Source organism: Cygnus atratus, chromosome 26 (assembly GCF_013377495.2).
Source record: "Cygnus atratus isolate AKBS03 ecotype Queensland, Australia chromosome 26, CAtr_DNAZoo_HiC_assembly, whole genome shotgun sequence".
Lineage (NCBI taxonomy): Eukaryota > Metazoa > Chordata > Aves > Anseriformes > Anatidae > Cygnus > Cygnus atratus.
In genome coordinates this window covers 2,243,883-2,265,673 of record NC_066387.1, presented here as the reverse complement: position 1 = coordinate 2,265,673, position 21,791 = coordinate 2,243,883, and the positions used below count along the sequence as shown (strand labels likewise).

Sequence of the window (21,791 nt, the reverse complement as noted above, 5' to 3'; positions counted from 1 at the left end):
TGTGTTTCTTTTACTCTCGCCAGTCTTAGAAGCCACACATTCCTTGGTCGTGTTAAAGTTTCCTTGGCCCAATGACAGTGATTCTAACTTGACTTTTATATGTCCTACAAGTATGAGTATATTATAAATGGAAACAATATGGTAAAAGATCCACTGCTTTTGTTGTATTTGTCGTGTTCTGTCCAAGCAGATTTTCTAAGATTTCAGGGAGGGATATAAGGAAACTAACTTCCAAAATAGTCCTCCTGGTGTTTATACCAATTGACTCTATCTTTCCTTTTGTGACTAAATGATGAAGGAGGACATTCACTTGGGACAGGTATGTGTACACATGTGTGCACAACCACACAAACACAATTCTAGCGTATCTATATGGAGTTTCAGTATTTCTGTTTGAAACACAAAAAAATCAAAATGCTTTGAATGGCTGTGTTCATTTAGCATGGTGCTATTAACAGCTGCTGCTTTCTAAGAGCCAGAGCCATTGCTCTTCAAAATATTTTGGACTGAATGAAATCAGCTGCTAACCAAGAACAGGTAGGAGAAATATTCTGAGATATGTTAAAATTAAAGCTCTGTACACCTTTAAAATTCCTCATCTGGAATGGGATTATCAAGAAGACAACTGCCATAAGAAGGGGTCACAACTTTCATTTAGGGCAGTCTTTCATAGTGAGATACCGAACCTTTCTTGAATTTCCATGGCTCAGCGCTGTTGACCTTTGGTACAATTCCAGACAGGCCTCCTTTATCCTAGCTAGCAAAGACATTTCTTTCAAAAGTAGTGTATTTTAACCACTGCTGTAGGGGCACAGGATTCTACGGGGCTTCTACGCTTCTGGGAATCTCTTATTTAGCTGTACATACAATTCTTCCGTAAGGCTCTGGCATGGAGTTTGGAGGGAAGAGGAGAACTCGCTACCTGGCTAGCTAAATGAGGACCTGCAAAAGGCTATTTATTTTTTTGATGGGTTCTACTTATTTCTCCCCAGATCTGACTCATTTAAAATGTTTATTAATACTTACCAGAGCAGTTGAGAACTTAAGTTTCATTGGAATGTGGGATTTAAAGTCTCTGCCTGACCCAACAAATAGAAAAAAGGGTCAGTGCAAGCCGTATGCATATTAAAAACAAACAAACAAACAAAACCTCCAGGAAAAAAGCACTAAAAGGTTTCATGTGGTTTAACCGTTCCCCTCTCCCATGACTTCCATTTCTCAGGAACAAATTTCACTCTGGACCTCGACAGAACAATAAACAAGAGCGGGCAGATGAGAGTGTGCTGCAAGTGCTTTGAAAAATCCTGCCACGTCTAAGGAGTCCCATGCTGTGCTGGGACAGTTCCCAGCTCCAAACTGCTGCAGCACAGGGTATGAGAGACGCATGCCAGGGCTTAGACTTCCATGGGACAAACGTCATTGCTTCCAAAGAAGTTCTGATCTGATAACTCCTGATGCTAACTCTATAGTGAGATGTAGCTAAATTTAGCAATAGGCTTAATCCTCAAAGAGGCCCTGGTTGCCTGATGGCAAAAGCAAAGTGTTTCGATTGCTGCTGTCAGCATTTCTTGTTGGCTGACAGGTTTCCCTTTTCTTTTACATAGAGAGCCAGAACCAGTGTCTACAGCTTTCATTGTTGCAGATTAGTGTTACAGATAGGGAAAGCTCTACTGTTCATCCTATGCTTATAGAAAAACAACAACAAAATATAGGATAAATTTGTAGAAAACATAAATTATTCCTCACAGTATGTGAACTGAAGTAAAAAAAAAAAGGGAGTCCAAAAGAGAGAATTTCTATAATAATGAGCTTGCGTGAGAAAGGGCAAAGCCAACAGAGTCTCGGGCTAGAGCGACCTGTGGTCTTGGTCTTCTCTTTTCCTTTTATTACTATCAACAGTATGTACATTCTTTCATAATTTGTTCAAAGAGTAACCAAATTGTATAATCCAGCTAAGAGGAGAGCCCCAGACAATATAGATGGATGTTACCTTGGCCATCTCCCGAGCCATAGACGAGCTGTGCCTTTTAACACTTTTAACACAGGGTTTTACTAACACGCAAGTGATGAGCTGCGAAGTGCCTGCTGCTTCTTCCTGCAGCCTAGTTCACGGCTGTATGGTGCTTTAAAGTTGTAAAGCATTAGATCAGTGCTGTGAATATTAGTCTAAACACACAGAAGCCTTAAAAAATACAGCTTTATGCACTTCACAGTAGCAAATCTTTATTCGGGCCCTTAGATATAGCTGACTGCTTTAAAGGACCTACCTCTAGCTATTGTAAGACAGAAGAAAAAGGATTGTGTGGAAGGTCAGGTTGGTATAGCACGGCATTTCCTCTGACACTAGATATGCAGCTTTTTGCTGCAGGAAAGATTTTTCTCATATCAAGATATTTTAATTCTTTACCAAAATAATGAGAAATCAGAATATACATATATGAAAGATTTTCTAGAAAGTTTACAAAGATGGTTTGGATTCAGTATGATCTCGCATCCCTACTAGGAAGACAGGACACTGACAAAGCAAACTACTAGCAATGGGGGAAATATGCTGTTGATAGCAAAGCTGAGACCATTGCTCTGCACACAGAGGGCTGATATTTGCCTCTAGGATGCTCTTACTACTGGCCGCAAAGAGACCTGGTTTGTCGTGTGTCCATCCACTGTAGGAAAGGCCAATTAAAGGGGCTTGGATTTCATCAGACACCAATAGCATGGTCCTCGCTGGGTAAACACCCACAAAATTACCTCCCAGCTAAGAATTTAATCCTGTCCTCATGTGGTCTGTAAAGGCAGCAGTCTGTGAGCGAGCTGTGGGGGATGACGGCTCACGGAACAGACAGACGGCGAGAAAACAAGTTCCCTGCCGTGGCAGAGCCCACGCTGCCACTGACTCACCGTTGCTCCTCACTTCACCTCTGTGATGACATTTGTGACAAAGAAGGGAAGTGTATCGCTGTGACAGTGCTAAGATCAACATTCACGAACATCTTTGAGTCTGGCCTCTCTTTTACACTTGCACTAGCATTTGCATTTTTCACACATTTTCCCTGAAAAAAGTACCACTCATACTATCTTCTGTCGCAACACTGATCTGTTTCCTTTATGTTCCAGAAGAGAATTTAAGGAAGAAATTCTTTAGAGAGCTTGCAAATGTAATCTTTTAGGAAGAATCAGTATGAGATAGTGATTTCATCTTACCTTTGGGGTACAAGTAAGCTGTAGATGTGGAATGCAGGAAAACAGGTCTGATATGTTTAGAGGCTTAAACATTTTTATAGCCTGAGGAAATCCAGAATGGCCCTGGAAAAGATTTGGTTGGTTGACTTTGTTTGGTTTTGATTTGCTAATTACAGAAACTCCCTGCTCACCGGAAAATAATGTGCTGCATTCCTGCAGAAAGCAAGCTGCTTCTTTTCCAATTATCTCAGTCCCCAACCCTTCTCCATAGTGCTGGCAGATCTTGACTTTGCAAAAAAAAAAAGATCCGCTAGCTGGGGACTTTTGGTCCAACTGTAACCAACTGCTCGAATCAGTGGATTTGTTGGTGACAAGAATTGGTGTCATCAATAATAGTGACAGGTATCTGCAGCGTGAGATGCATTTAGCACATCACAGAGTGTTGCTGAGACGCATCCCAAGGCTCAAGCATTCTGTTTTGAACAAAAGGGATTATTACATCTCTTCTCATCAATATCTTCCATGTTTTGGTTTGCCTGGATGCCTCTAATCGTCCTCACCCTCCAGACTGTGTCTGCTGTCCTGGGATTCCTCCTCTCCAGGATGGTATACTTTCAGCAGCCTCAGTGGAGCTGACACTTTCCTCCATTACACTGCCACTTTTGATCACAGTGGCTTGAAGAACAATCAAAAAATGCACGACTTTAGAGCCCTAATGTTGTCTTAGATTAGATTCAGACTAATGTAGGCTAAGCCCCAATGTAGGCTTTTTGTAATTTTAGTTTCTTGGGGTAAGAGGCTTCATCTCCCTCCCTGTTTGATTTATGATAGATTAGGATGTTGGTTAATCTCTTCTTACTTGATTAATCTTCACAGTCATCTAGCCAAGTATTGTGTGCAAAAGGAGCCCATTGCATAAATACAGATTACTAACTTTTCTTTAATTATTCCTCTGTATGCCAGAGGGATACAGAGGGGATACAGACAGGGATAGACGCCAGCCTCCTAAATCTCATTTCGTGAGAGAAACAAGAGGAACACAGCAGCTGCTCTGGCTGATATTGGTTTTCTCTGACATGCTCAGTTCACCTTCCTGGAAAAGGCAAAACGCCACAGAAACAATAGATTATGGTCTCCTGTGAGAAAATGGGAAAGCGGAAAGCGCTTCCGAGCAAGTGAATCTGCTTGACTGGTCTGTTCCCACAGAGAGAAAGCAGAGTTTCTTATGGGAAAAGCTATATTAAACAAATATAGAAATAAGCACATATAGAAACAAACTGAAATAGCAATGCGCTATCAGTATCAGAAACACACCATCAGGAAAGAAAGGCATTGAAAAGCACTCTGTGAAAATGAGGCGGAGATACCTATTCTGTTAAGGCCATGCTGAGATGTTTCTACCAGTTACCTTCTTCCTTCCCTGTGCATTCCAAGGACACTGGGACACAGACTTTGCGTTTCTGAGACCCCACTATCTGCATTTCTGAGACCCCCCTACCTGCTCTCCATCAGCAGCTGCAGTTTCCTGTCACCAACGGCACCTGGGTGAGCACAGCAGCACACACACACACCTGGGGGGCAACCTGGCCGGGGGGGGTCTGGCAGGTGGGGCAGGGATGGTGTCCACAACGCATTCTGCACTACATAACACCCACCTTGGAGCAACGGCCAAACAGCTTCTGGTGCTGGATTTCTACCATTAGCTGCAGTATTCCTCGGGAAGTCTTTTCTTTTCTTCTCTCTGATTTCTACCCTCCTTGCTGTTTTTCACAAATCATTAAATGTCTCTTTCAACCTTTTCTCATGTGCTGGTCTTCTGGGGATGGTACCCTACTCCAAATGTAGTCACGTGGTGGCAAATATTTATTGTGCACAACTTAAACTGAGGCCTGGTAGTAAACTCCCTCTCACACAGTTTGACGGAAGTGACAGGGCGTAGGCAAGCTCGTGGGTATTAAGAAACCTCCTCTAAATAGCTGAGAGTGCCTGAACCATAAATGAGACTAGTAGTGGTGCATTTACCTGATGCTAAAATACAGAGACAAGTATTTCTAGAACAGTCAAGGGCAGCAAACAAAGGAACCTCAGGTGTACAGCACCTGGCAGGGAGCACATTTAGTGCCTTAGTGAGAGGCCCTGGGGATTCTGCCCAAGTGACAGACGCTGGTTGCTATAGGGATGCCGTCCTCTCCAAATGCCGTGCAGCTTCCCCACATCTCAGTGCAGACAGTCAACCATTTCCTACTGGTCCCGTAGCTGAAATTTTCCCAAGCTTTCCTGAAAGAAAGAACAAGCCAGCTTTCTGGAGAGAAGCACTACTACTGGTGTTCACTGCTGGTAGTCATCTTTCTAAAGAGCAGCCTCTGCTGAGGAGAACTCAGCAGGTCCAGAGAGCAGCATGAGCTTCAGCCCAGATACACACCGGGATCTCCTCCATGGGAAGATGGTTCCTCTTCCTTTCCAGCCCTCCAGCCTGGTCCGAGTCTTCATCAGCTCAGATTTTTCAGGTAAATAAGCTGAAAAGTCCTGAAGCTGCTGAATGCATCAGGCACTCTCTGCATGAGTCTGCGAAGCATTACACTGTGGTGACTGCTGTGCTCAGAAGTGAAGCCGTAAGCTTGTAGCTTCATTTGAAAGTGAAGATGCTGCACTTTATCTACACCTTTATTCTGTCACACCCAATTTGCACTTAGAACGTGTCAGAGATGGCAGAATTCTGCAGTAGTTCAGGAACTATCAGCATTTGCAGCAAAGGCAAATTCAACCTAGTGCAGAGCAATGCAGCATTTGCAGGCTTTCTTGCAAGCTTGGCTAACACATGTTTGATTCCCATCCACCACTGTAACAGCAAGAAATATTTATGAAGAACTTCCCTTCTTGGACAATATCCAAATATTTCCCACTTCCTCTGCCTGCTGGGACAGTTACCAGACTGAGCTCCTAAAGTGGTAACTGGCAGTGGGTAGCGATGACTCAGATCTCAGGAATCACAAAATTCAGTTTCCCCCTCTTCCGAAAACCATTCATTCTGTCTCCATTTTCTTAAATAAGAAAACATAGATTTAGAAAGGCTTCCAATTCCACAAAAAGTGTCTTCCAAAGAATGAAAATACTGCAGCATCTTCTCCAGTAGAGGGTAACGTGATGAATATGCTGTTTGGACAGTGGGGTGTTTCCAGCCTGAGCAGACAGTCAGAATTTACAGAAGTGGTTACAGCTGTAGTTTCTGGAGGGAATGTGTGAAAACTGCAGGCAATCTGAAATTAGTGGATTTTCAGGAATTTTGGGGATGAAGATGTGACACGTGATTGGAGTCTCATCAAAAGACAGGGACATAAATTAAACTCACTCTCTCCCTGTAAAGTTTGGAATTAAGGTGGTCTGGAATGCAAAGCAACACAAGGATTTCCCACAATTAATACAGGCTTCATGAGAGCTAATTAATTAATCTATGTGTATTATGCTGACAGAGCTTGATTCCTGTTGGACAGCAGTGCAGACAACATAATTCCTAACCAAAGGGAGCCTCTTCCTCATCTGACACTGGCACAGACTTCATTAGTGATCACTTTTCACTTAGAACAGTCCCAAGGAAAGCTGCAGACACAGCCATTCCCCATCCTAATTTTAGCATTCCCTCTCGTACTACTTTATCACACGATCACGTAGCGCCGAGAATGTTTACATAGCTTCACGGAGAGAATATTCCAGTTCTGAAGAAATTGTAATCTTGCATAATAACACATATGTAAGGAGAAAAATGTCCTTTATATTCCCCTTGTCTTTTCATTTTGCAGGCATGAAAATTAACCTTGAATGTAAGACTTGTGTATCAGTGAAAAGACGAAGGCGCATGCATGTGAGCCTGGAAGTGAGCACTTGTGCTTGCGTTTGTGTGCATATATGTGCTTACCTTTCCTTCTATTTGCTTTGTCTTCTTAATTTATTTTATTTTTTTTCTAGTTTGTTGTTTGATTTAATTCACTGAATACCTCACTTAAAGGTGTCACACAGATTTTTCCAGAAAGTGATAATCTCTTGCAAAAAGCGCAGCAGGGGAAGTGGCCATAAACATTTCACAGACCTGACTCTATGAAAAGACTCCTTGTGGATAGAATTGCCTTTTATTGTGGCTATTTGTCACTGCTGAGATGACCAACAGTGTGGCTGAGAGGTCTTAAAATAGGATGGAGAATTTGCCGCAGTAAGTTGCAAGGAATACGTTCTTTCTGGATCGGTGCTGCTGTATTGTGTTTTGCACTATGCAATCCCAAATTTTCCAGTTCCAGAGTTTTCATATTAGCAAACAAAAACACTGTGACAAGTCAGTAGGACTGAATATAACCTTGAAAATACACTTGTAATGGTATACGAGTAGCAAGGACATATGGGTATTCACGTAGTGACATGGGCATGAGCCTGCAGACACATGGAAACCGCAGTCTTACGAGACTTAACCAGAATGTCATCTGTATGAAACTCTACCCAGATGAGATGATAGCAACACAAACTGCATTTTTGCTGTAAGGTCTAACATGACAAGTAGGTAAAGTAAAAACCAAACTCCTAACTTCTGTTGTCCTGCACAAATCCTTCCATGCAGACATGGCTACAGAAAGAGAGGCCCTCCTGGAGAAAGCATATCCAGAAGCGCAGGCTTTCTGTCAGAAGCACGGCTTCATGTTTGAGGTAAGTCACTTTTCTCCTGTCTGTCCTGTGCAAAGGCCATCAAAATATGTGGGATGGAGAGAAAAAATGAAGTATTAATAGATTTCCCATTCTCTTATAATCTTCTTAGGAATCAAATACTGCTGTATCAGTTTCTTAGATCTTTTAAGTATATTTGGATGCTTGAGCTGTGTGGATTTCAGTGAAGAGGTAGGTGGCTAACCACCTCCAAGCACCTGGACCTGAGGGCTTATATCATCCTTTCGTTTCTAGATTCCATTGGAAAAAAAAATCATCGAGTGTATAAATTCCACTGGATATACTTCAGGGATAACTGAATTAGTCCCAAGTATACTAATTCTAGGATAAAAGGAGCTATGGAAATGTTGGGAATCGTTATCCTCCATGACAGATTTTGAAGAGATCTGAGAGATTTTGAATGTCTCAGCATCTCTGTAGAGTTCCAGTAATTAAAGTTGCATACCACTAGTTTTCAGATTGATCTAAAAATCAAATGCGATAGAATGACTTAATTTTCCCACATCACTGTTTTCATGATAGTACTGACTAGTCTAAGAATCTGAATTGGTTTTGTTTTTGTGTGTGTGTGTGTGCAGGTAATCGACTTGAGATGGGGTATTTCTGACCTTGTAGACACTGATCAGAGAAACACAGAACTCTCTCTGGAGGAAATTGAAGCCTGTCAGAAACTGTCAGCTGGTCCCACCTTCATTGTAAGTACCAGCACTACGGTGCATGCTCCATCCCTATGGCTAAAGTGAGACTTACAGGGCGGACTGCTTGCAGTGAGAACTTGCAAAGTGGACAGGTAAGATGGTTTTCCCCAAAATTAGCCTGCCTGAGGATTTTCACAAATCAACTAGCTGATGGGGCTGAGATGTTGTTAACTGAGGTAGATCCTAAAAGATAAAAGAAGCCTAGACAGGCACACACATGTGGTCCAGCACTGAAAACACGGTTTCTTCAGAGCTGAAGATAACAGACTGTGTGTGGCAGATGTAAGAGGAAGATAGAGATACGCATAAGGCAAGAAGGATAATACCAGTTCTTGCCCTGAGCTTCCTTTCTGCCCAATAGCTCAATATTGAGGGGGTTTTCTCAGTAACTAAGGAATGAACACAAATTCCCCAGGCAAAGAACCAGAAATGAAAATGCCATAGCAACCAGCAAGGACAGAGGCGGGGTGTCACACTGCAAGCTGATATCTGCTCCATGCTTCTGCCCCACCAAAAGGAGAGAAACTAACATCCCTCTGAACGCTCCTCCCAGCCACCGAAAGCTCCACACAGCAGCAGCCCACCGCAGCATCCCCGGAGCACCTTGGTGACAGCCCCAAGCCCACACCCAGAACTTGAAGCCCTGCAGAACAGGAGAGGAGGCTGAGACACCTGCAGAAGTGCTTGGTTGCTTCCTCGGGTTGTTTTGGTTTTAGAAAGGGAGGAGGAAAGCTTTGCCGAACAAAGAGAATAAATGCAGAGAATGTGCAGTCCCAGGGAGCTTAATCAAAGCCACGAGTAAATAAATAAGCAATTAAGTATTTGTGCAAGTTGTGCCTTTTTTCCCCTGAGCCACTCCACCAGAGGCTGGCAAAAGAGAGTCTCTGAGGCAGAGCTATGAGCACCTCACCACAGCGCCACAGCACCGTGAGCTCACCACCTCCGAGCTCCTGCAGCTCACGCCTCTGCTGGCAGCACCATGCTGAGCACACACATGGCACTAGCAGGCACTCAGGCAGCGTCCTCCTAGAACCATAGGATATCCCAAGTTGGAAGGGACCCGCAAGGCTCGTGGAGTCCAACTCCTCCTCAGACCGGTTCTCAGTGTGTTCCTACCCACCTCAGGGGAGCCAGCCACAAGGTTCAGCTATGCCCTCTCTCCTCCACACAAGCCAGAAGGGTACTGCTCAAGGATTACACGGCGGGTCTGAGCTCTGAGCTCGTTCCAGCTGTTTCCAGACTGCATGGATACTGGATGCTGACCCTTTTCAGGATCTCCCTCTTCCCCAGCCCAGCCTTCAGTCTTAACCAGAAGTCCCCAGGCTCGGCCCTGTTCCCTTAGTTCTCCTCCACCCCGAAGCCAACCTCACAGCCCCGCTGGCCAGAGTCCCCACATCAGCTCTGCTCTGTGCATCCACCGTCTCACACCCTCACTTCCCCTCACACGCCATAAAGGCCTGAGGAGCAGCTGCCCCAAAGCCCCTTCTCCCCAGCCGTGGGGCAGGCTGTGGAAGCCCTCAGGGTGCTGTGGTTACCGTCAGGTTTCCTGAGCAGCCCTCCCTGGCAACCCCAGGTGCTCAGGCAAGCAGCCAGTCCACATCCCAGCTGTCACCGCCGAGGCACTGCCTCAACACCAGACCTTTTCTGCTCGTTGCAGGGACTCCTGGGGGACCGCTACGAGCACCAGACTGTGCCGCGGCTCATTGCGGAGAAGGAGTTTGAGGCCCTAATTCTGCAGCTATCAGGGGGCCCTGCCCAGCTCCTGGCACAGTGGTACCGGCGGGATGACAACGCGCTGCCTGCCTGCTACGTGCTGCAGCCGGCTGACAGGCAGGCCTGGCATCACCTGCGGGGACACCTGGCCTCAGCGCTGCGTGTGGCGGCCCAGAAGGCAGAGAGATGTGGGCCGCTCAGCCCTGAGCAGAGGCACTGCTACCACAAATCAGGTGCGTTCTGGCAGGGCTGTATTGTCCTCCCAACCAGAGCTGTCAGGGAGGAGAGCTGCTCGGTGCAATTGTGTACGACAGGGAGGATGCAGGGAAGGAAGAGAATTGCTACATGCCACATCCCAGATCCTCAAGTGTGAGGTTGGTGCTGACCAACAAACAGTAATACAGCAATAGGAGTCTTTCTCCTTTTCCCCACCATCTTCCTGATCATATTCAGCAGTATGCCTGACTCGGAGCACCATGTGAGATATGGAGGGACCACGGGATGTCAAATCAATGTTGATAGATGGCTGTTCCTGTGTTCTGTTCTGAAATCAAGTACTTGTTTTGTTTTTATTTTTTGGTAGCAATTGAATGGGAAATTGAAAAAGGTCTCATCGACGCCCAGGAGAGCAACCTGGGGGCTCTCATATTCCTCAGAGAGTTTGAGGACTCTGACAGACAAATTGGACAAGGGACAAACTGTGAGCTGCTAGAGAAAGAGGACAGTGAAGCAAAACAGCTGCTCAGCAACCTTAAAACAAAACTTGTAAACCACTATCCCAAACACCTCAAAGTACACACACTGGCACATGGTAACGATTCTGGGAACCCTCAGCACAAGAATAACAACAAATACCTGAAACAACTTTGTGAGCAGTTCGTTGCTGTCACTAAGCACCACGTTTTAGAAAATCTTCCATACCAAAGACAGATCAGCAAGGAGCCAGGGCAGCTTCTGCAAGAGCTGGGCCACCACGCTGCTCTGTGTCTGAAGAGCTGCAGATTTTTCTGTGGGAGACAGAATTTATTGGACAATATATTTCACCATATCAGGCAGAACAATGATAAAACCCATACAGCCCTCATCCTTTACGGGCCACCAGGCTGTGGAAAAACAGCTCTGATGTGCAAACTATCAAAGCACATGCAAGCTGTTTTAGGGCAAGAAACTGTCATCGTGATACGTTTGCTGGGGACATCCCAGTCCAGTTCTGCTATTCAGAGCCTGCTGAGGGATATTTGTCTCCAAGTGTGTTTTGCATTTGATTTGCCACCACCTCCAACCCAGACCAGACAGGCTTGCAGTGATCTAGTCCTGTTCCTCAGTAACCTTCTCCTCACCATCTCCCGCTGTGGCACACACACACTGGTGTTGTTCCTCGACTCTGTGGAGAGGCTACTTCCTTGTGACGGTGCTCACAGATTCCACTGGCTCCCTACAGACTGCCCACCAAAGGTCCACATCATCATTTCCATTTCTACATCAGAGTCTGGTATTCTGAAAGCTCTCCAACACGCTGTGCCTGAGGCTGAGGCGTACTTTGAAGTTGGACCCTTATCCAGCGAGGAAGGCGAGGAGATGCTAGAGATGCTCTTAGCATCTGACAAGCGACGGCTGAGCCCAGCTCAGTGGGCCTACATCTGGCAGAGCCTCCCTGGAGGCGGGCAGCCCCTGCTTTTCAAGCTGGCCTTCTGTGAGGCCAGGAACTGGGCATCGTACACCTCCTCTTCAGAACTAGTGATCGCTAGCACAGCCCAGGAGGCCATGCACTGTCTGTGCGACAGACTGGAAAAATCACACGGCACAGTCCTTGTGGCTCATGTCCTTGGCTATATTGCTTCCTCACGGTGAGTATTGCTGTATCGCTGATGGAACAGCTCAAATTTCCTGACTGGTCATCGGTAATCTCTGGCTAAACACAGCCCAAACCAGTCAAAGCTCTCAGTACTGGCCTGTGAATGTGTTTATACATATATTTAGCAAGCATAACATTCCTCTCATACCTGGCAGCCTACCTAAAATATTGTCTTGACGGGGATGTTCTGGGGTTACTTGGAAAAGGAAATCAATCTCCGTTGCTTGCCCAGGGTATAAGCTCTCAGATGAGACAGCCATGTAAACTAGTGAGATTTGGGGTAACTAGTACTTCTGAACTGCCAGAGGAACCCTCACCCGAATTCAGCACTCACTCTCCCACTATAGATACCAGCGTAAACAGCAGTGAGGAGGATAAATAACTTCCTTTCATATATCACACTTTACTTGCAGAAATGGGCTGTCAGACATGGAGCTGAAGGACGTTTTATCCCTTGACGATGAAGTTCTCGCAGAGATTCACCACTGCCACCTTCCCTCAAGTAAAGCTATCCTGCGCTTTCCTCCTCTCCACTGGGCACGGCTGCGTAGGGACATGGGAGAGTGCGTGGCAGAACAGAAGGCAGACAGCTTCACCCTGCTTGGCTTTGCACACAGGTACTCTTAGAGGATGGAGAATGAGATGCCAAATCGCTGATTTTGGGATGTTCCCACTGTGGACTTTTGAGAACCCTTCCAACACTCCCCTCACTGCTCTTACACTCTATCAGTGCTAAAGATCACAGAAAAAAAAGAGCTCTATCTCCCCGTTCCAGTACCTCTGTTATTTTTTTTTCCTTCCTAGGCAATTTGTTGAAACGGTGCAGAACCGTTATCTATCAAAACAAGATCAAATCAAGCGACATTTTCTCCTGGCAGATTTCTTCAAGGGGACCTGGAGCTGGGGAATGAAGAAACCCCTTACACTGCCACACCTTAGCAGGACTTTGAATGCTGACAGGAAGGTAAGGAATATCTGCAGACATTTCCATACCTGTAAGCTCTGGACCAGTGCTCTGTGTCTCAGGACGTGCAGGACAGGGTCTAAAATCAAAAGACAATGGAAATAATGGTAAATGAAACTATTCAGTGTTTTCAGTAATGATGAAGAAAGATGTATATATACATTTTTTAAAATTATCTCCAACCAAGGAGATCTACAGTCATTTTGCAAACATTGTCATGTTATTTCATACATGTAAAAGGCTTTTGTGACAAGGAAGTAATCTGTTATCACAACTGCAGAAAGACAGTCTGTCTTAGATTGTAGCATGAGAAATTTAGACTCATGAAAAACATTTCCTACTAACAAGAAAACTTAAAACAATGAAAGTAAAGTGCTGGCATACCATGATATAGCACCTAGCGCTCAAGTTGTAGAAGCAGAGGTTAATCCACAAGCCACGTCTCAAACCCACCGTTCTGGTTACTCCTAGGTAGCCCCTCAGCCACTCTGGTTCTCTGATACCGTTCCAAATCTGAGGAAGTTGAGCGAATTGCCTTTTCACTTACTTAATGCTGGACGAATTGAGGAGCTAAAACAGGATGTGCTGGGTAAGGACTGGGTAAGAGGGGGTACGCAGTGCTCTGCAGAAGCACGTTCATGCCTACAGCCACAGCTAATAATCACAACCCTTCTGCATAGCATCAATAACCACCGTGAGAAGAAGCCTGAAAAAGAGAAATAAATCAACTCTTAGGAGCTGTGAAAGAAATGATCCTCCCACAGCTGATAAAGAGATACAAACAAATTTTTAAAAATGCATAGAGCATTTAAAAGGCTAAAGAAGGAACTGTGACAATGGGAGCCCTCCGCTTCCTCAGCAAATGAGTCCTAGTTTCACTGCTAGTGGCTGCTAATCCTGCTGTCCCTGCCCTCCCCAAAAAGCATTTATCTCAGTGTCTTCAGAGTAACTCTGCATCCCCAGGGCTGATGTTCTCGGCCCTAATAGTCAGTATTACTTTCTGCAGGGAATATGAACTGGATCAGCTGTAAAGCAATCACCTCTGGAATACAGAGCGTTGTTGATGACTTTGCCATGTGTACTGAACGCATCAACTGTCCAGAGCTACGTCTTGTGCGGGACACACTCCTCCTTGTGAAACCAGCAGTAGGCAGTATACACGGTCCTGAAGGTAAAAGTTGTGTCTGAGAGACAGAGTGATGCAGACATATATCTGAGGAGATAATTGGATTTTTTTTTCCAAGTACAAGCACTTTTCTGAGGAATTACGACTAGTAACAAAATTCTCTGTTCTGGGATCCATCAAAAGTCTCATAAATACCTCATTCTGGTAGGGTCTTTGTATGGGAAGCTGAGGTTTCTTCCTTGCCAACAGGCATTTTGTCTATTTGATTAGAGCACGACCAACACACCTCTTGCCCCCTTCTAGTAGAAGCACCTACAAGCAATTTGGATTCCCTTGCAGCTTTAACACTAACTAGAGGAGTGGATACACAGTGGTGCTCCTCCCTCAAGGGAAAAATCCTGCCACCCCATTATATTTGTCCATGTTCTACATCATAGCCTTCCCTATATTATTCAAGTGCCTGGCTAGGTAAGGCCAGCTCAGTTCATTACATACTGTACATCGCATAAAATGCAACTATGGTAGCTCTCAAGCCCACCACGGTCTTGTTTTAAAATGCTTTTCTTCTCTGCCCTCTTAGGATTGAGTATAATATACACAGAAGTGTTGGCCAGGCTTCTTTTTTTTGTGCCTTCTTACCCAGAGGTAATTGGGAAGCTGTGCCAGCAGTGTCTGAGCTGGTTCAGCGCCCGTCCCCATCCTGTTCTCATTCCGTTGTGTGGATTTCTCCAGCCACCTGGTGGGCCCCTACACACAACGCTCACTGGATTCCTCAAAGGTAAGATTAGTCCTGGGGATGGCTATAGCCCAAGAATACATCTAATCATCCATCTGTTATGAAACGGATCCAAGTACTGTCACAAACAAACAGAGCAAGAAGGAGATAACATATTTCCATGGAAGTACAGTTTTCCCCGTGAGCTCACACAAAGGCAGGATAAAGGTCCGTTTGCCTTCGTGCTCAGTCACGCACCATTCCCACTTGCAATTGCTTCGACAAATGAGAATAGAGAAAGTGGGTCATTTTGTCGCCAGGACAACAAAGGCACACACTGACCTAGATATGTCTGAGGGAACCTAACCTCCCTCTTGGCACAGACTGCGGGGTTCAGGCAGCATAGGGGGTTTCCAGTTGGGGAAGCACAGCATATTAACAATCTCAAATTGTCTCTTTTTTTGTCTACGGTTTCAGAAGCAGACTTTCCTCTTTGTGTCTCTCGGCAGGCGTCACAGTGATGGCACTTAGTTCTGATTACCGGCTGCTGGTGGCAGGTTCCCAGGATGGCTCAATGCTTGTCTGGAATATGGAAGTTATTGAGATGCTGCACGCCCTCCCTGGGCACTCTGGTGAGCATTCTCCATTTTTTATGGTTGGAGAGCTTCTTTCATGTCTGAAAAAGAGCTCCGACAACTCGGCCATCGCCTCCTAGCTGCCAGCATTCTGCCAATTGCTGAAGGCACCGGGAACCCCTCGGTTTGTTAACCCTCCTCTCTTATTTTATAGCTGAGGTGAGGTGTGTGAAAGTGTTTGCAAAAGGAACCTGTGCTGTCTCAGCTGCCATGGATCACAGTCTGCGCATCTGGAATTTGATTTCTGGCAGAGTAAAGTTTGTTATCCAAGATACACTTATTGAAGAGCAGCCCTCACATCACCTTCACGTGGATGAGAGGCACATGATTGTATATTCTTCCTCAGACACAAAGGTAGGGCCATTCTTTAGCTTAAAGTCTGCTGAAAGAACAAGAACTATAGAATTTACAGCCACAGTCATGAAGGTTGTGGACAGAAAAGCTACCTTGGTCCTTGCTACACCTCTCTCTTTTGCCACCTAGGTCAATGCTTGGCACCTGGAGACAGCAGAACTCATCTTCCAGATCTCTGCAGAGGTGTCGGGTGCATGGATATGTTCTGCAGTACACAGCCTGAGGCTGGTGATTATGACTGTGTCTGAAGGAGGAGTGCTGAGCCTGTGGAACAGCAACACCGGCGAGCTGAGATCCAAACGTCAGCTATCAGGCCTACAGGAAGAAACGCCAACTTCCAGTGTTCTGCTTCAGAAGCAAGGGAAGATGATAGTGGGATTTAGCAGGGGATCTCTCTCTATGGTACCCATCAATCTGTTCAGCTTCTTTACAACATTTCAGGGATCTGAATTGTAAGTAAGGCTAATTCTGTGGAAGACCCTGAATGATAGATTCTCAATTTCACTCTGTTGTGTTGATATCTGGATATATCACCACAAGCTGTTCTCGATGACATATTTTCACATTTCATGCAATCCCCAGGCAGCCAAAGCAAGGTGATCTGGCCCTTCCTTCTGTCCACTTCTCAGTCACCACCGATACAACCGTGAACTTTCACTGTTGCCAGTTTGGGTTCTGCTCCCCACCCTGGCCCAGTTTTGTTTCATGAATAAGCAAACCAGTTTCTAATCGGGCTTATATTCCTCCAAAAAGAGCACAACCACTCTGCATCTACTGCTGCATCACTGCATCACACACATTTATCATACCGAACTCCTTGGACGGAAAGCACTGAACGTAACTATAACGTTCTGCAGAACATCCTTGGAAGGGTGAAGGGTGTGCTGGAGAAACACTGCCACCACACAACCGTGAAATGAAATGAAATACAGTTCCCATATACTCTCCAGAAGCATGCTGAGCCAGGCAACTGATCGGATAACCAACAGGCCTTCCTTCTCCGTTCAGGATAGAGCACCCTCTTCAGATTTCCATATCCTGGTTCCCAAATGGACAAGTATAACACTCTCTGTCCTGCTGCACAGTCTGCCCAGTACCATGAGGCCAAATTAAATTTCACTGCTAATCTATCCTCTTTCCTTCAGGAGAGAAACAGTTCAGCTATCCTAGCTTCATGCCTAACTTTTGCCTTATTTCTCTGCAGATCTCTTCTGATGGAAACAGTCTGCTTGAGAAGCTTCCTGGGAGGGTTTGCTTTGTGGTTGCATCAGAAGATGAGTCCATTCTTGCTGCAGGTTTAATAGCACCCATTCCTTCACAAAATGTTAGCAATAGCTGCTTTCCCACATGCCAGGTATCCTTTAAAAGAGGTCAGCATGTGGAATTTCCCATTAGCCTGGCCTTATTCAGCTATACATTGCCCTTTCTCTAGAGGATGAGAAGTAAGTAGTGAAAAGGACTTAAGTTAGCATGATTATTTTTTAGGGTTTCTAAGCTACCCTTAGGGGTTACCTTTCACGAAATATAGGGATTAAATCATACACATCTGGATGTGGTGTTGAAGGAGATTACAGATTTTCCCAGCTCAGTAAATCAGTACTAACATTTTATTGTTTTAGGCTTTGAGGAGTACGTGAGAGTGTACCTCGCAGATGCAAAGGGCTTCCACAGGTTCCTAGCAGCAGACCTGGAACATGAAGGAGCGGTTCATACAGCTGCTATCTCTGCTGGCAACAGCATCGTTGTTACTGGTTCTCAGGCTGCATGTATCCAGGTAGGAAGGCAGGCTGGGCAGCTTCCCAATCAGAAGCATTTCTTACAAATCCAGCTCACAAAATACGCCCCTGACACAATAAAGAGCTCATCTTGACCTCCAGCAACCTGCCTGGGGGTTGGATTTGCAGTTCTGAAGGTCCTTCTAGTACAGCCACACTTCTAAAAAGAGGATGACCATTGACCTTTATCTTTATTGCTTGGAGCCTTTCTGTTCTCCTTTTGTTTTTGAGACTGAATGAAAAGCACTTCACCAGTTCCGAGGGCCAGCCTCAAACCAGTGTATTCCATTTCTAAAACATATTAAATTTCAACTCCTAAAAGCTGCCTCGTTACCCATGTGTGAGCAGGAGCCAGATGGAATACACAACATGTGGAGCACCATCACTTGCCAAAGAAAGAGGTAAACAGGCAGTACAGTCCAAAATGTGCAGGATCTAATTAAAGATCTTTCAGAGCAAAAGAAAGCAAGTGGTCTGAATGGCTCCTGGTGCTTCATACATTTGTTTTAGAGTAACTTGGTATTCGTAGCTATTCAACATTTTTTCTTCTAGTGTTAGGGCTTGGATGCTATTCTTTGACTTCACCTATGTGTCAGTACAAGTTAGCTAAGCTGTATTGTTTCACCTCTTTAATAGGATTTAGGAAGAAGTGGCTCAGACACTTACTCCCCCCCACCAACTTTTCCTAGGTGTGGAGTTTATCAGAACAAGGGTTGCTGACTGACACACTGGATGGCATGGGAGCACCAGTAACACATTTAGCCCTGTACGACTGCACTTTGGTTTCTGCCTCCCACGGTGCGACGTACCTTAGAGTGTGGAACCTCGTCTGCAAGCAGCAGCAGAAAACCTTGGCGCGTGTCACAGACACAGGCTGCACTGCACTGTCCCACGGAGGGGATTACGTCTATTTAACCCAACCTGAGGACAGACAGAAAGTCATCATCTGGGATGCCACAGAAGGTGAACTGCATCTCACAAATACTGCACACAATTAAGCTTGCATTTGGGTAGAAGAGGAAAACAACTCACAGAGGCAGTGACTGCATGGGTAGCTTTCTGAGCAGATGACAAGGACAGTCTGCTCCTTTCTGCTTTTCCTAAGCGTGAGATTTAGGAAAATAGGGTTCAGATTGGAAAGCTTTGTTCTCTCTTCAAAACTTTTGTCTAGATTACCTTATTATCATGACATAGGAAAAAAAATGAATAATATGCAAGTGATCGCACAAAAAAGGAGCCATCCTGAGTCTTATCTGAGGGAAGACATTCACATGCAGTTGGAATAAGAAGTCTTGCTGTTTACCTTCTCTTTTACAGGTGCAGTGTGTGACACACTGGACACTTCTGCTCAGGTGAGATGCCTGGAAATAGCTGAGCAAACCCAGCTCCTCTTCACTGGACTCGTATCTGGAACAGTCCTTGTTTTTCCGCTGAACTCCAGGCAGGATGTAGCATGCATCCCACCTCCAGAGTCACAGAAACCAGTCAACCATATGGCAATCAACAAGCATGAAAAGCAGCTTGCCATTGCATATAATGATTTAGTCCTCGTGCTGGATATTACCCCTGCAGATCCATGTCCAGTGATCCACAGGCCCACCTACACCTTTTATACTCAGATCCCTGGTGCTCTTGTTTCCAGAGTGGCTGTCCTTGCAGATTACAGAGTCCTCTATGGCATGACTAGTGGGGATTTATTCCTTTATGACTGCGCACAGTCCCAGGTATTTCCTTTGGAAGGTCACAGAAGCCAGATCTCCTGCTTGGAAAGCAGTCATGGAGAGCACTGGGCACTCAGTGGAGCTGAGGATTCACTGCAGTGTCTCTGGGACTTGGAGTCCTGTCAGCAGGAACATGAGATGTGCTATTATAAGGTACTACACCGGCAGAGAGGTAAGACAGTGCCAACAGTCGATTACTGCTCTAAGCTATCGGGGGATCCAACCGACCGGATTCCCAGCTCTCAGACAGGATACCCAAATCCTGCATATAGCCGTTCACACCGACAGGCAGCAAGCTATTCTCAGCATTTAGGTCTGAGCATCTAGATACACCATCAAGGTGTCAATCCTGTCTAACTGAAGGAGTGTGCTGTAAACACCCCTGTGACACTAAAACGTAAGTCATAGGAGTTAGTTCTCTACAGCTCATTATTGCTCATTTAGCTGGCATAAGCTAGCTGACAAGTCAGTGAGGAGAATGAGTTGTCGCAAGCTAACAATAGCAACAGAAGGGGTAAATTGGGTCAGCTCAGGAAAATCCAGTAAAAAAAAAAAAGTGATGCAGAAGGCTGGGTCAATGCTGTCGGTCTTTCACCTGACAATACGCTACAGATGCGCCTGAACTACTCCTTTCAACAGATGGAATAATGTGCTTCTGTACAGCCACACCAGGCTCTCTTTCCTGCACAGTCACAGAGTGCTTCACACGCCAAGGATCTTATTTTGTGATATTTCCCACTCTCCTACCATGATCACTCTCATAAAGATCTTTATTTAGTTACAATTTACCACTATTCTGAAGGTACTGAATAACCACTGAGCACTCTAAGGCATCTTCACCTCAACCTGTATGTACCAGTTTAACAATGTAATCCTAACCATTGTCCATTTTCAGCCTGCATCTCTCCTGAAAGGCATTCGCTGTGCTTGCTTCTCGAAAGATGACAAGTACTTGTACACAGGGTCGCTGGATCAGACCATTACAGTCTGGGATGTTGCAAGTGGTGAGTAACTGAGTTATTAGAACCTGTCTGCCTTCCCTCCCTTGTGTCACAGCAATAGGAAATGTATCCCAGAACAAGAGGCTGAAGCTTCTAGTGACTAGAAGCTGCAATTACAATGCTACAGTTTGAGTACTGCAGCACACAATAAAGAAAAATATCGTGGGCTCAAATAGCAGTGAGTTTTATGGCAAAGCAAGCAAAAGTCTCTGCACGTTTCTGTTATGCCAACCACCTATAATGTTCTAAGGAGAAACAGGCAGCATGGTTTATTTTTCCCCCTCTCTTCCTCCCTCCACAGGTAACATCAGTGGCCCAGTTTTACTGAATGTGAACTGTCTGGTGACAAGGGACTGTTTGGGACAGGGGATGTATTTTAAATCAAGTCCTACTACTCAGTTAACTCTTTATTCTGAACTTGGTTTCTGCAGGTGCCTTACTGGTGGTACAGTGCATACACACAACAGCTACCAGAATTGTGCCAACTGCAGATGGATTTGTTGCAACAACAAAGCTCGGTTATATTATCCGTGAGAGGTTTCACTGTCCTACAACCACTTCTCCTCAGTATAACTCACTCCAGAACATCACCTCAATGTGTACAGTAAAATCCAGAAAGAAAGATGGGAAAAACTCAAGCAAGCACCAGTACAATCAAGGAAATTCTTCTGAGAGCCTGACTCGTACCTACAAGCTCTCTCAGATCTGTTCTGTGGTATAAAAGCAAAGACGAGCAAGGTGAAACAGCATAAACACCCAGGACTGAGCTTGTGGCTTTCTTTTTGTATCCTTTCGCTTTAGGTCTCGGAACTACAAGATTAAATATCGCTGAAAACTCCCTTGCTGTGACTACCTCAGAGCATTAATGCCTCGGTACAAAAGTATCGCCGTCAGGTACCATAGTAATGACGACCTATGAAAAGTAAATAAGCAAAAAATCCTTAGAGATATTTCTCTTCTGCATTGTAAAATAGGGAAAATAAATCAAAGCAGATATTTATGTTTAACTGACTGATGAAAAACTGTATGAGCAGCCTTTATGGGAGATCTTTTAGTCAGGCATTAGAAGGGGTTGCCCAGGGAGGTGGTGGGTCACTGTCCCTGGGGGTTTTGAGGGAGAGGTTGGACGTGGTGCTTAGGGACGTACTTTTGGGGGTGATATTGGTGGTAGGAGGTGATATTGGAGGGAGGGGGACGGTTGTGGATGTCCCATCCCTGGAGGTGTTCAAGGCCAGGTTGGATGGGGCCCTGGGCAACCTGATTTGGTGGGTGATGTCCCTGCCCTATGGCAGGGGCTTGGAACTGGTTGACCTTTGAGGTCCCTTCCAACCCGAGCCACTCTATGAC

General features: G+C 45.3%; 1 protein-coding gene across 1 annotated transcript; it reads left to right on the top strand.

Annotated features, from left to right (window-relative positions):
- The first annotated feature begins 7,785 nt into the window (after positions 1-7,785).
- Positions 7,786-21,165, top strand: NWD1 (NACHT and WD repeat domain containing 1). Its single transcript, XM_035567759.1, has 18 exons — positions 7,786-7,869; positions 8,466-8,582; positions 10,243-10,531; positions 10,882-12,145; positions 12,567-12,770; positions 12,958-13,117; positions 13,589-13,706; positions 14,124-14,288; positions 14,824-15,021; positions 15,468-15,590; positions 15,748-15,947; positions 16,077-16,349; positions 17,152-17,242; positions 17,567-17,721; positions 18,412-18,685; positions 19,040-19,596; positions 20,339-20,447; positions 20,876-21,165. The coding sequence occupies exons 1-18, from the start codon at positions 7,786-7,788 to the stop codon at positions 21,163-21,165; spliced, it is 4,671 nt and encodes a 1,556-aa protein (XP_035423652.1).
- The last annotated feature ends 626 nt before the right edge of the window (positions 21,166-21,791 follow it).